Source organism: Panthera pardus, unplaced genomic scaffold (assembly GCF_024362965.1).
Source record: "Panthera pardus isolate Hobbes unplaced genomic scaffold, ASM2436296v1 HiC_scaffold_24, whole genome shotgun sequence".
In the NCBI taxonomy this organism is placed as follows: domain Eukaryota; kingdom Metazoa; phylum Chordata; class Mammalia; order Carnivora; family Felidae; genus Panthera; species Panthera pardus.
Window position 1 is genome coordinate 24,662,783 of NW_026526810.1, and position 11,660 is coordinate 24,674,442.

General features: G+C 58.7%; 2 protein-coding genes across 3 annotated transcripts in view; one reads left to right on the forward strand and one right to left on the reverse strand.

Annotated features, from left to right (window-relative positions):
* STRA6 (signaling receptor and transporter of retinol STRA6) overlaps positions 1 to 1,779 on the forward strand; it is a 29,995-nt gene extending 28,216 nt beyond the window's left edge. For both annotated transcript variants that reach the window (XM_019441480.2, XM_019441479.2), the window contains 2 exons: positions 147 to 296; positions 914 to 1,779. In XM_019441480.2, coding sequence (XP_019297025.1) covers positions 147 to 296; positions 914 to 1,062 — 299 coding nt within the window. In that variant the 3' untranslated portion in view covers positions 1,063 to 1,779. The remainder of the gene's footprint in view (positions 1 to 146; positions 297 to 913) is intronic.
* A 2,358-nt stretch (positions 1,780 to 4,137) lies between these two features.
* On the reverse strand, positions 4,138 to 7,259 carry ISLR (immunoglobulin superfamily containing leucine rich repeat). Its single transcript, XM_019441489.2, has 2 exons — positions 6,938 to 7,259; positions 4,138 to 6,135 (listed from the first exon to the last, which is right to left on the reverse strand). The coding sequence occupies exon 2, from the start codon at positions 6,125 to 6,127 to the stop codon at positions 4,841 to 4,843; it is 1,287 nt and encodes a 428-aa protein (XP_019297034.2). The 5' UTR covers positions 6,128 to 6,135; positions 6,938 to 7,259; the 3' UTR covers positions 4,138 to 4,840.
* Positions 7,260 to 11,660: the final 4,401 nt, after the last annotated feature.

The following is an 11,660-nucleotide window of genomic DNA, read 5'->3' on the forward strand; positions in this document are numbered from 1 at the left end:
CGGGCAGCGCAGGCGCCGTGCGCTCAGGGAGTCTGGGGGCGCGTCGGCAGGCTGCTCAGGACACTTCCGGTACGTGTGTTAGGGGTGGCGGCGGAGCGGGGCGGGGGGCTTCCTCCCCCAGCGCTGCCGTCCTCCACCCACCGTAGGCTACCACACATACTGCAGCTTCTTGAAGATCGAGGCCAGCCAGTTGCATCCAGCCACGACAGCGTTCTGTGACCTGCTTCTGCGAACACAGCGGCCCCAGCCTCTCCGGGGCCCCCAGGATGGCCTCAGACACGGGGAGGAAGAAGAAGGTGGGCCTTCCCCCTGGGGATGGCGGGAATTGAGCCCACCTTCGCTGAGGGACGAGGCATGCCCCCGCCCCCTGCCACACATAGGAAGTATGTACGACGTACAATGGAGTGAACCGCAGGAAAATGCTCACTTCCTCTCTCCCTCCGCTGCCTGCGGGAGAAGGGAAGTGAGCATTTTCCTGGTGCCTCTCGGGGTAATTTTTTAGCCTTGATCCCACCGCACACTGTCTCCCTCTGCTCGTTCCGTAAGAGTGCACACACACACACACACACACACACACCCTTCACACGCAGAGAATGAGAGGTCTTCCCCTTCCTTACCGCCCGGGAAGTTCGCAGTAGGGAGGTGGGTACCGAGCTGGCTGTCCCAGCCCTTCCTCCAGTCCCCTCCATAGAGCTGGCCCCTCTCTCTTCTGCCTGCCCCCTGCAGGACAACACCCTGAGCCTTTACAAACACCCCTCTGCGGCCCACACTTCTCCCAACCTCCCACCCTGGAGCCCCGGGGTCACCAGCCTCCCCAACAACACACATGAGGCTTTCAGACTGCTCAGGTTTGGTGCCAGAGGGGTTGGCTTGGTGTTTGCTGAGTGACTCACAGGAAGTCTCTCCCTCTCAGGGATACAGCTGCTGCAGACCAAGGACCCCGTGGCCAGAGGAGCAGGGCCCAGGGCCCGCCAAGGCAGGGCCCGCTGGGGTCTGGCCTACACGCTGCTGCACAACCCGGCCCTGCAAGCCTTCCGGAAGACGGCCCTGTCGGGGGCCTAGGTCAACGGAGCCCAGCCCCGAGGGTGCGGGAAGCCACCTTGTCCTTGTTTGTGCTGGGGTCCTCCCCTCCTCCCAGCCCACTCCCTCCCCAGTGTCCCCAGCGTCCCCCCCCCAGGGCAGCCTCTCTGCCAGCAAGTTCCCCGGATCAACGACCAGCATCAGAAGCCAGGGGTCGCTGTGGTTGGATGGAGGTCTGCTCATACCAGGAGCTTCCAGAGGGCTCTGGTCTGCACCCTTTGTCTTGGGAAGCCAGCAAGGGCTCCAGAGGAAGTAATTGGTGGTGTAGGCTCTTGGTCTGGGAGCCAGTGGAACCGGGGAGGCCACATCCAGGCCCCTCCCCATGCTGGCTCTGCCACCAGCCTCAGCCTCACTGCGGTCTTCTCCTGCCTGGCCTTGGTGAGGTTCAGCCCAGAACAGCTTCACGTTCCAGCTCAGCCCCACCTCAGCCTTGGATCTCACCACCACGGAACCAGACACAGGGCTTCCTCTCTCCTCCAGCTTCCCCCTCTCCTCTTGGGGGGGCCTCGTGCCTTCCTGCGAGGCAGCCCAGGAGGAAGCCATGGGCTCCTACTGGGCAGCAAAGTCATGGCTCAAAGCAGGCCCCACACCGAGCTGGCCACACTTGAGAGCCTGATATTTTTGCAATTGGTATGCCTTTAGATATTATGAAAGGGGTTAGTGTGCTCCCTGTAATAAACTTGTCCCTGAGAAACAGTCCTCCGTAGGAGGAGGGTACGTGGGGGAAAACTGCCCGTACTGCCAGTAAATCATGTATGGGGCTTGGGTGGGGTCGGGGTATCCTGGTCACATGTGGGGCTGGGTACTCCGTGCGGGGCAGAGGAGAACCCATAGCCATATCCTTTTGGGTGGTAGAGGGACTGGGGATCCTATGATGCCACCTCTGAACTATGTGGACATTGGCTTTGGAGGTAGGACTTCTCCTGGGTCCTTGGGAATGGGCAGGACTTAGGGAAGAGAGATTTCAGGAAGACGGAAGCAATATGAATAAAGAAGCGGAAGAGGGGGGATGGGGCACAGGGTAGAGCTGTCCTAAAAGGAGTAGACCCTGTGTGCAGCCAGGAAGGGCAGCTGAGGTGGGGGGGAGGGGGGAGGCGGGGGGGTCCCTTCCCTTGCTGGGGACTGGTGGAGGTGGGGGATGGATAACTGAGGGTGTAGGGTCCACTGTGGGCTTGGTGAGGGTGGGGGAAAGGTGGCCACTCCACAGATCTGGGTCAGCGGGGCCTTGAGAGATGTCTGCACAACCTCTCTCCTCGCCCACATTCCCACACGCCACCACGGCCTCAAATACACTTGAAGCTAGGGGTGGGGCCAGGGAGCTCAAACCCCCTTTAAGGCTGCCCCAGAGGGTGGGGCGGGGGGAGGGTGGGTAAGAGGGCGGGCTCTGATCCCACTGTAGCCCATTGAAAAATGTCTCTCTGACCCAGTGTTGGTGACCGACAGCGTCACAGGGATGAGAAGGCAGACTGGGTCTCTTCCCTTAACAAGGAAACAGTCACAATAGAAGAGGGGAAGGGTGTCCAGACCAAGGGAACAGCATATGTAAAGATGTAGAAGATAACACATCACAGACTATTACGGGAACAATTAGTTAGCAGGTCCAAGAGGGTCACGTGGAGGGAGGGTGACATCAGAGAGTCAGGCAGAGGGACAATGAATGGCTGGCCGGGGAATTTGGGCGTCACTCTGAGGGTACAGGGAGCCACAGATGACTTTAAAGCGGGAGAGTGACTGTTTCATTCAGAGCACAGCTGTTCCCCAGCTGCCCCTGACTCAGGTCTTAGGCCCAGGTCCCATTTCCAAAAGCCAAGCTTGCTCAGCTGTGAATGGGAGCCAGAGACATCAGGGATCCAAGCTGAGTTAGGATATCAAGCCTTCGATAATCAGAGTCCGTTGGACCCTTAAGCTTCCTACTCGTCCTTTGTTTTCTGAGGAAACTGAAGCCCAGAGATGGGCAGGGATTTACCCAAAGTGGCACGGCACGGGGGACTTGGCTCCACCCTGCTGCTTCCCACCAGATGTGCAGACATCCCTGACATGTGCTGCTGGTGACATCAGCTCAGCAGGAGCTGCAAGCTGCTGAGGGGGGCGGGGAGGTGCTGCATGTGGACCAGGAGGAGGGGAAGGGAAGCTGGCCAGACTCCTTGGCCTCCCTGCCTCCACTTTGCTGGGCTCAACAGTCCTGAGTGCAGAACCTGGGAGGCCGCAGAGCCTCTCCCACAGGGTCGTGTCCCTATGTGTAGCCCCCTTCGTTCTGGAAACGGGTGGGGAGGGAGACACACTGCTGACTCGGCACGGATGTGGGGATTAGTCTCCAGGTTCTGATTCCATCTACATGCTCCCCACTCTAAGAGACCCTCAGGCTGCTGCCAGGCCCTCGCCACCCCCCAGGTCAGCCGCCGATCCACCTGCTGTGTGGGGAAGACGCCCAGGGCCGAGTTCTCCTCCAGGAACACCATTTCCTCTTCCTGGAAAGCACCGTTAGTCTCCTGGGCTCCCCCCTCAAAGATGCTCTCTTGTTCTCACTCTCTGGGTGTTTTTCCTCTCCCCCCTTCTCGCCCCTACCCTGCGTCCCATCTCCCCCTTTCTCTTTCCTCCCCATCTTGCCTTGTCTGTCCCCATTTCCTCTCCATTCCTTAACATCCCTTCCAGGAATAGGACCGGGAAGGGGGGGGGCACAATCCGGGTGCTTCCGTTCCCTGCCCTCCCCCCCAATGCCTCCTTAGGCCACTGCTGGCATGAAGCACTGTGCAGGACCATGGACCCAAGGGAAGCCTCTGGGATGCTCATCAGACCCACACCCCCATTTGTCCTGTGGGCTCATTTGAGGACAGGGATCATCTGCCCTTCAGCTCAGCTTGAGGCCGGGCGCTGAGCCCACCGGCCCAACCCCTTGTGCTACCTGCTACACAGTCTGTGCGGGCCTCACAGGCCCCATCACGCGTGGACAAGCAGGCTGGTTGTCCTGACCCTCCGACTCCCTATCCTGTCCCCAACCGGGATGAGGGCGGCGGGGGAGGACCCTAGATTCAGACAAAATGCCAGGCAGACACAAGGGAGCATCAGAAATGCTGTTTATTTCTCGGCCGCCCCCCGGGATGGCTAGCCTCTTTGGAGGGGCAGGCTACAGATGCATACTTGGAGAGAAAGGCAGGATAGGTGTCCGGGGTGGAGGGGCACAGGGTGGGAGGAGATGAAGGCCATCCCGGATCCTCCGATCCTGTCTGAGATCAGGGCACAGACTCCTGAGCCCCCAGATCATCGGGGAATGCCAAGAGGCAGCGGGAACTCGAGCGGGTCACCAAGAGCCCAAAGCTATGCCAGCCACCGCCCGAGACCATATTCCCTGTCTGCTTCAGGTCACTTCCCTGCCAAGCCCCCGGCCCCAACCCTGTGCCCCCAGCCTTTGCCAGCTGGTCGGACCCAGTGCCTGCAATTCCATCGGTGGGGCTTCCCCCGGGGGGTTAGGGCATCGCCCTGTTAGCGAGCTGCCCTGATGGGGGAGCACGGGCCATGTGGTTAGCAGCAATCAGCACCGCGCACGGTGAGTATGGGATCAAATTCTGGTCTAGTCACTAGCTTTGAGCAAGTTTAGAAGTCGGGGGTGGTGAGGGTTCCAGAAGAGGTGAGAAGGGAGGTAGGAAGATGTGAAGTCCCCCACACCGGCCTTGGGAGTTGCCACCCTCAGACCCAGGTGTTGCTTATTATAAGGGACATCCACAGAGTCAGGGGAGGGAAGGGGGGTGGGGACGGGGGAAGGCTAGAAGGAAGTGAGGAAGAGAAGGAGGAGGCTCTGGCCTAGTAGGAAAAGGCCGGGGGGCTGCCTCCCAGGGGCCCCTCCTCCCACTGCTGCAGCCTCAGGGCCCCCCGCGCGGCTGAGGTAGATGATGACGACGTTGTCCTCTGGCCCTGAGGGCTGTACCTCGTTGTCAACCGTGTAGCAGCCCTTACCCTCAGCCGCTTTGCCGTGGAACCTGCGTCCCAGCGCATCCTCCCCACCCTCGCCCGGTGTGGCCAGTGCCACGTTTACTGAGCTCTCCGCACTGCCTAGCTCGTTGGTGGCCAGGCAGCTGTAGGTGCCCTCCTCCAGCTTGCCAAAGTCTGGGATGAGCAGGCTGCCGTTGGCAAAGGCCTGGAAGCGAGGCCGGCCGCCGGCGGCCAGGGCCCCGGGCAGGGCACGCCCGTCGGCACCCACGTTGGGGCTGGTGATCTCCACGGTGCCACCGGGCGTCTGGATGTGCCAGTGGAGCTGGGGGGCCGGTTGCCCCTCCACGTCGCAGTGGAGGGCCAGCACGAAGCCCGGCCGCAGCTCGGCACCATCCTGGCTGGGCTGGTAGGTGAGCTGCACCGAGGGCGCCGAGCAAGGCAGCGGCAGCAGGCGGTTCAGCGGCGTGCCCTTGAGCACGTGGGGCGAAGTGCAGGTGATGTTGTCTTGCTCCGGGATGGACACGGCCGTGGTCAGGGCCCACGTCTTGAACCACACGATGCCGCAGGTGCAGTCGAAGGGGTTATCGTTGATCTGCAGGTGGGACAGAGCGGTGAGAGGCGCGAAGGTGCCTTCGGCCAGCGCGTGCAGGCGGTTGTGGTTGAGCTGCAGCGAGCGCAGGGCACGAAGGCTGCGGAAGGCGTCCCGGGGGATGAAGGTCAGCTCGTTGCTGTCCATCTTGAGCAACTGGAGGGCACTGAGGTTGTGCAGGTCGCTCCAGGCAAAGTCGGAGATGAGGTTGTGGCTGAGGTCCAGGCTCCTGAGTTGGCCCAGAGGGGCGAGGGCACCGGCGGCCACCACACGGATCTCGTTGTGCGCCAGCCACAGCGACTGCAGCAGGGGCACCTCCCGGAAGGCGCCCTCTGGCAAGCTTGGCAGCCGGTTGGCCGACAGGCTCAGCGTGGTCACGTTGGCAGGGAAGCCGGGTGGCACGGCCTCCAGGTCACGGTAGGCGCAGTCGGCGATCTGGAAGCCGTACTTCTCGCCGCAGTCGCAGGGCTCGGGACAGGCCTGCGCTAGGCCCAGGAGGACCGCCCAGCAGAGCAAACGCAGCTCCTGCATCCTACCTCCTGCAGAGAAGGACACGCCACCAAGGTGACCCCAAGGGCCCGTGCAAGGCACTCGTCCCTCTCGGGACCCCAGCCAGACAGAGCTCTTCCCCCTCACAAGGCCCTGCCCCCACAGAATCCGGCTAAGACCCAACACCACCTAGCCCCCCTGCCCATTCTACAGAAGGGGAAACTGAGGCCCAAAGAAGGGCCAGGACTTGCCCGAGGTCATGCAGCCAGAAGGGGCGAAGACGGGACGGAAGAGGACCCCAGCTCCTCCTCCAAGCAGAGAGCTCTCCCTGCCTCGGCCAGCTCCGAGCTGATTTTATGACTTGAAATCCGTTTTCAGCCGCCCCCTCCCCCAGCGCTCCATGGAACCTCCCTCCTGCCCTCCCACATCCTGGCCACAGTCCCTCCCACCGGAGCCCCCCATAGGTATGCTTTGCCCCGGCCCAGACAAGGCCCCTTGTGCAGTGCACACCGCCCCCATCCACCCCATCCGCCCCCCTCCCGCTCCTACAGGCTATGACCACAGCAGACACCAAACCCTTTCTACAGAATCACACCCGTGGCCTGTTCCTTTCAGACTACGCCAGGCAGCTGCCTAAATAAACCCCCGCCAGGACCTCTCAGCTGGCCTGGGGGAGGCCAGTGGTTCAACCCAAATGCTGCCGGGATTTCCGGGGATGCGGTTGCTAGAGGGGCAGACGCCCCCTGGACAGACCCAAATAAGGGATTGTCCCAAGCACCCCGAACCAACGGGAAAGTGCCAGGCAGTCGAGCCTCTGTGCCTGGCAGGCCTCCCCCTTTCCCGCTGGCTTACCTTCAAACTACTCTTTCTTAGCCAAGCGGATCCACTTCTAAGATGGAACCAAAGACCAACGAAGGACAGAGTTGGCCCAGGGCAGGCTGCGGGGCCACCGGGCGTGCAGGGAGGATGCGGAGGCTGGAGGAAGGGGCACCCTGGTTCCTGCCCCACCTTCGAACCGCTCGCCCGTGCCCGCCCTTCCCCAGACAGGGTGCCTGGGGCCTCGCTGAGAGCAGGCTGCAGGAAGGGAGCCCAGACAGCCCGGACACTCCCTCCTTCTAGCAAAACAACTGCTTCTCTGCAGCAACAAGGACCCGTGTTTCATAAGTGACACCAGAAACTCGAGGGGGAAGAGATGCCAAATTTTTTTTCTTTTTTTCCCTCTCTCTCACTCACTTTTAGCAGCTTCAACTTCCTTAAAGACACAGCACTAGCTGGACAGCACCCAATAAAAGATGGGGCTGAGAGGATTTTTATGGATCGAAGAGTGAGAATTGAGTCTCCCGGAAGGTGGGAAACTTCTAACCTCGCTTCAAACAAGAGGAAAGGTGGGGGGGGGGGGGTCTTCTCCAAGCTGGGGCCGTATGAGTGATTGTGTGTGCACATGCGTGCGACATTTCTAGGCGTGGATGAGTGTGTATGTGTGTTTGTGTGGATGTGGGTGTGGGACTGTGTGTGTGAATGTGTGTGTTTGGGAACGTTTGAGCGTGTGTTCATGTAGGTGTGAGACTGCGTCGTTTTGTGTCGTCTCTGTGTTTGTCTGGTGTATACAAGCGAGTGTGTGTATTTGGGAGGGTGTGTGTGTGTGTGTAGAAGTGTGTGTCTTTGTGTCCATGTGTCTGTGTGGGTGATGCTGTGTTTCAATGAAAAGCGGAGAAGGCCCAAGTGTATGAAAACCCCACCAGGCTCCAACACCCCAGCGAGAAGCCAAAATGTTAGTCCTGGTTTTGTAAGAAAACACATCTTCCTCGTCTGTGTCAGGCCTGCCTGCTGGCTCTGAGGCTAGGCTGCTCTAAGCACATGTGGTCCAGGGAGGTCCCCAGGCGCCAAGGCGCCAGACCTGGCTCCCCACTTGGCCGGGAGGGGAGAGATCAGGGAGGCAGGCAGAGGTATGACAAGGCTCCGAACCCCGTAGCAGAGAGCCTTGGACACGAATCAGTTGGACTTCAGTTTCCCTGACTGGGGTTCTGAGAGACCCAGGCTCACACAGATAGTTCCATCACCCAGGACTGCCCACCCGGCAGGCAGAGGTGAGGCTGAGGGTCTCGCTCCTTCCGGAATATTCTCTGTGTCCTCCCACACTGCTTGAAATCCCACCACTGGAGCTGCCTGTCTGTGGAGGCTGCACTGCTCTCTGGGCCCCGCTCTCTCAGCACTAACTGTGTGGGAAGGACATATGCCTCCAGGGTGAGGGTATATCTGAGCTTTTCCCCCCAAACAGGAGGGCCCGGAGGAGTCAGAATGGGGAGGAGAAAGAGGCCCCAAACAAGAGAGCCAGAAGACCAACCAAAAGATGAGAGAACCCCTCGAAAACACTTTGTGCACTGGATACTTTTGCCCTCCACAGCGCAAGCCTACTCATATCCCCTCAGCCCCCTGCCCCAGCCTTCCTTTTCCTCCTGTCCATATACCTGGCTGAATTCTGCTCAGCACTCTCCTGACCCTCCTGGCAGGGCCAAGGACAAACAGGTATCCTCTTTGGATGAAAGCATCCCCGGGGAGCCCTCCATCCCAGCGCACCGTGTCGCCATCCCCCTGTCACCAAGCGGGGCTGCAAGCACCGCGTGCCCCCTGCAAAGCCCCTCAGTCTGATACTGAGAATATTCTCGCAGTCCGAGTTCCGACCCACTGCAGGTGAAGCCTTGTCTGGCGTCGTCGTTGCTGTGCTGGGGAATTGGGAGGCAAGTCCTGAATTCGGTAGGCCCACTAGAGGCTGGAAGCACATACATCGGGAGTTCAGTAAACCAGAGGGGAGACTCAGCGACCTCAGTGCCAGTCACAGAGGGTTTCCTGGGGGAGGGGGCGTCGTTGTGCTGCTGTACCCGCCTACGCCTAGGCCGCCTCACCACGCCAGGGGGCTGCCTCTGAGGCGCTCTCAGGAGCCCACACCCTCCCCTGGGCTCCCCCTTCTAAAGCACACAGGCCCAGAGTGTGAAGGCCCAGAGTGTGAACCCCCCCCTGCCCCAGCCCTCAGACCCTCCTGCTGTGGCTGGGACCTGGCATTTCAGGCTTCCATTAAACATCACCTCATCAGAGCAGCTCTTCAGAGACCACGGAAGCTAAAACAGGCTCCCCGCTTAATTGTCCTCATAGACCTCCCTGGCCTTTCTTCGGAGTTCTTACCGTCATCTTTCTCGATGACGCTTGTTTCCCCTGGAGTTGTCTTCATCTGGGTGCGGGGAAGGGGGGCTTGTTGTTTTGGGTTTTTTAGTGCTTCTCACTAATTCAATTCCCCACTCTCCCCCAGCTGGGTGAATCTCCTTTCAACGTAAATAAACCCATGATGTACTCTATCAATTTTATCTTGGAGAAATCTCTCCCTGAGCCTTCTGACCTGCTCCAATTCGTTTTTTTTTTTTTAAGTTTTTTAATTTATTTTCGAGAGAGAGAGAGAGAGTGCAAGAGCAAGTGGGGGAGGGGCAGGGAGAGGGGGAGAGAGACAGAATCCCAAGCAGGCTCTGGCGCTCTCAGCACACAGCCTGACACTGATCTCGAACCCATGAACCGTGAGATCATGACTTGAGCCGAAACCAAGAGTCGGGCACTTAACCAACTGAGCCACTTCCAGTTCGGTTTATTTGGACCCTGGCTGTGCTACAGTCACACAGAGATGGCCCACCTCCCTTGCTCAGGGGTCCATCGCTCAGCTCTCTGGGCTTGGGCCTCTTGCTTCCTGGATCCCACATCTTCCCCTTCTCAGTTTACACTCTCGCTTTGGCGGAACCCGCCCTCCAGTACCTTCTGGAAAAGGCTTGTAGGAGAGGTGTTGTGGGACCTGCCTGTCTGAAGACTTTGTCACTCTGAGTGATAGTCTAGCTGGGTAGAGAACTCCAGATGGAGATCTCTTCCCCAGAACTTTACAGGGGGCCCTCCCTTGAAAGCCGTTGCTCTGTTGTTGCTTATAGGGCTGGTGTGGGGCGCTCCACCACTGTGTTGGCATCAGTTGTGTGTGTGCCACCTGGGATTTGTCTTTCTGGAAGCTTGGAGGTGATGATTCACTATGCTGCGCCTTGCTGAGGGCCTGCCCTTCCAAATCAGAAATTCATGTTCTTCAGCCCTGGAAAAGTTTTTGATTTACCCCTTTATGATTTCCTGACCTCCATTTTCTCTGTTCTCTCCTTCTGGAGCCCTAACCAACCAGATGTTGTGCTTCGTGGAGGAACCCCTAACGTCCTCATCTTTCCCCTCCTTTGTCTCACTTCTGTATCTTCCCGTCGCTGTTTCTAGGAAGTCTCGTCTATGTTACCATTCTGCCCTTCTAATGGAGCGTTTGATTTGTAAGCTTTACATTTCAAAGATTCCTTTTAATTTGGTGACTGTTCTCTTTAATATATGTCGTACCCAGTTCTTGTTTCATGGATACTGTAGGTTATTTCTGTGAAGATGATGATAGCTCTCTCTCTTTTCTGTTTAGGCTTCCTTCTGTCTGCACTGCCTGTCTCCTTGTTTGCTTGCTTGTTTGGACTCTGTCTTTCCTATTAGAGGTTTCCTCAGGTAATTCACTTGGCAGAAATGTATTCCTATGTGTTTAATGTGAGATCCCTCCACTAGAGAGGAAGTGCATTAAAGGCAGACATCTCATCTCCCCAGTTGCTGTTAATTTCTGGCACAGAAAAGATGTTCAATAAATATTCCTTGACTCGACGAACAGGCCAACTGGGTGGTCATCAAATGCCAGAGATGAAAATACCATAGAGGCCACCTCCTCTACCTCCTCATTTTACAGATAGGCACTCAGGGTCCAGACGGGGACAGGGACGTGCCCAAGGTTACACGGTGCCTTTGGATAGGACATCTGAGGAACATTTCACACAACGTGGGAGAGCCGCACTCTTGTCAGGTGGTTGAGAATGTTACTAGCCTTCCTGAAGGAGGGGAGCCCTTGCACCCCCGTTCCCCACCCTCAAAGGCCTTGATGACAGCTGAACACTAGTCGGCCCTCAGAACCTCACTGTGGAGGAGCCATCGGGGGCTGAGGGCAGAAAAAGTAACAGGGACTCGCCTATCTGGGCAGAACTGACTCTACCCGCGTTGGTCACTGACGACTCTTGCCCACTGTCCAGATCCCACCCCTGCCTGAGGGTGCAGCCGTGCCCCGTCTCCTCTAGGAAGGATGAGAAGACAAGGGCTACCATGGCCAAGTGGGCCCCAACCCAAACCCATCTGAGCCTCCAAGGTACTTGACCACCCCAGTATACCTGAGGGAGGGTCGCACACAGCCCCCAGCTATTCACATGCCTCCAAGGATGGGGGCTTATTACCTCCTAGGCAGCCCCCTCTAATCTCTCCGTAGCTGTCATAGGCTGAAAATTCCTCCCCAAAAGCCCATCCCACAAGAGATAATGGGATCAGGCGGGAGGGGAGCCTGAGGTTGGCTCTCCTACCTCCCCGTAGCCCAGGAGCTCCCTGTCGGCAGCCTGGGCCACCATCTTCCCAGTCCTGGCCTCCTGTGAGCTGGGCTCAGTCCCCAGGACTGGAGAGCCCTTCTCAGGCCCTCAAACGCCTCCACCACCCCTTG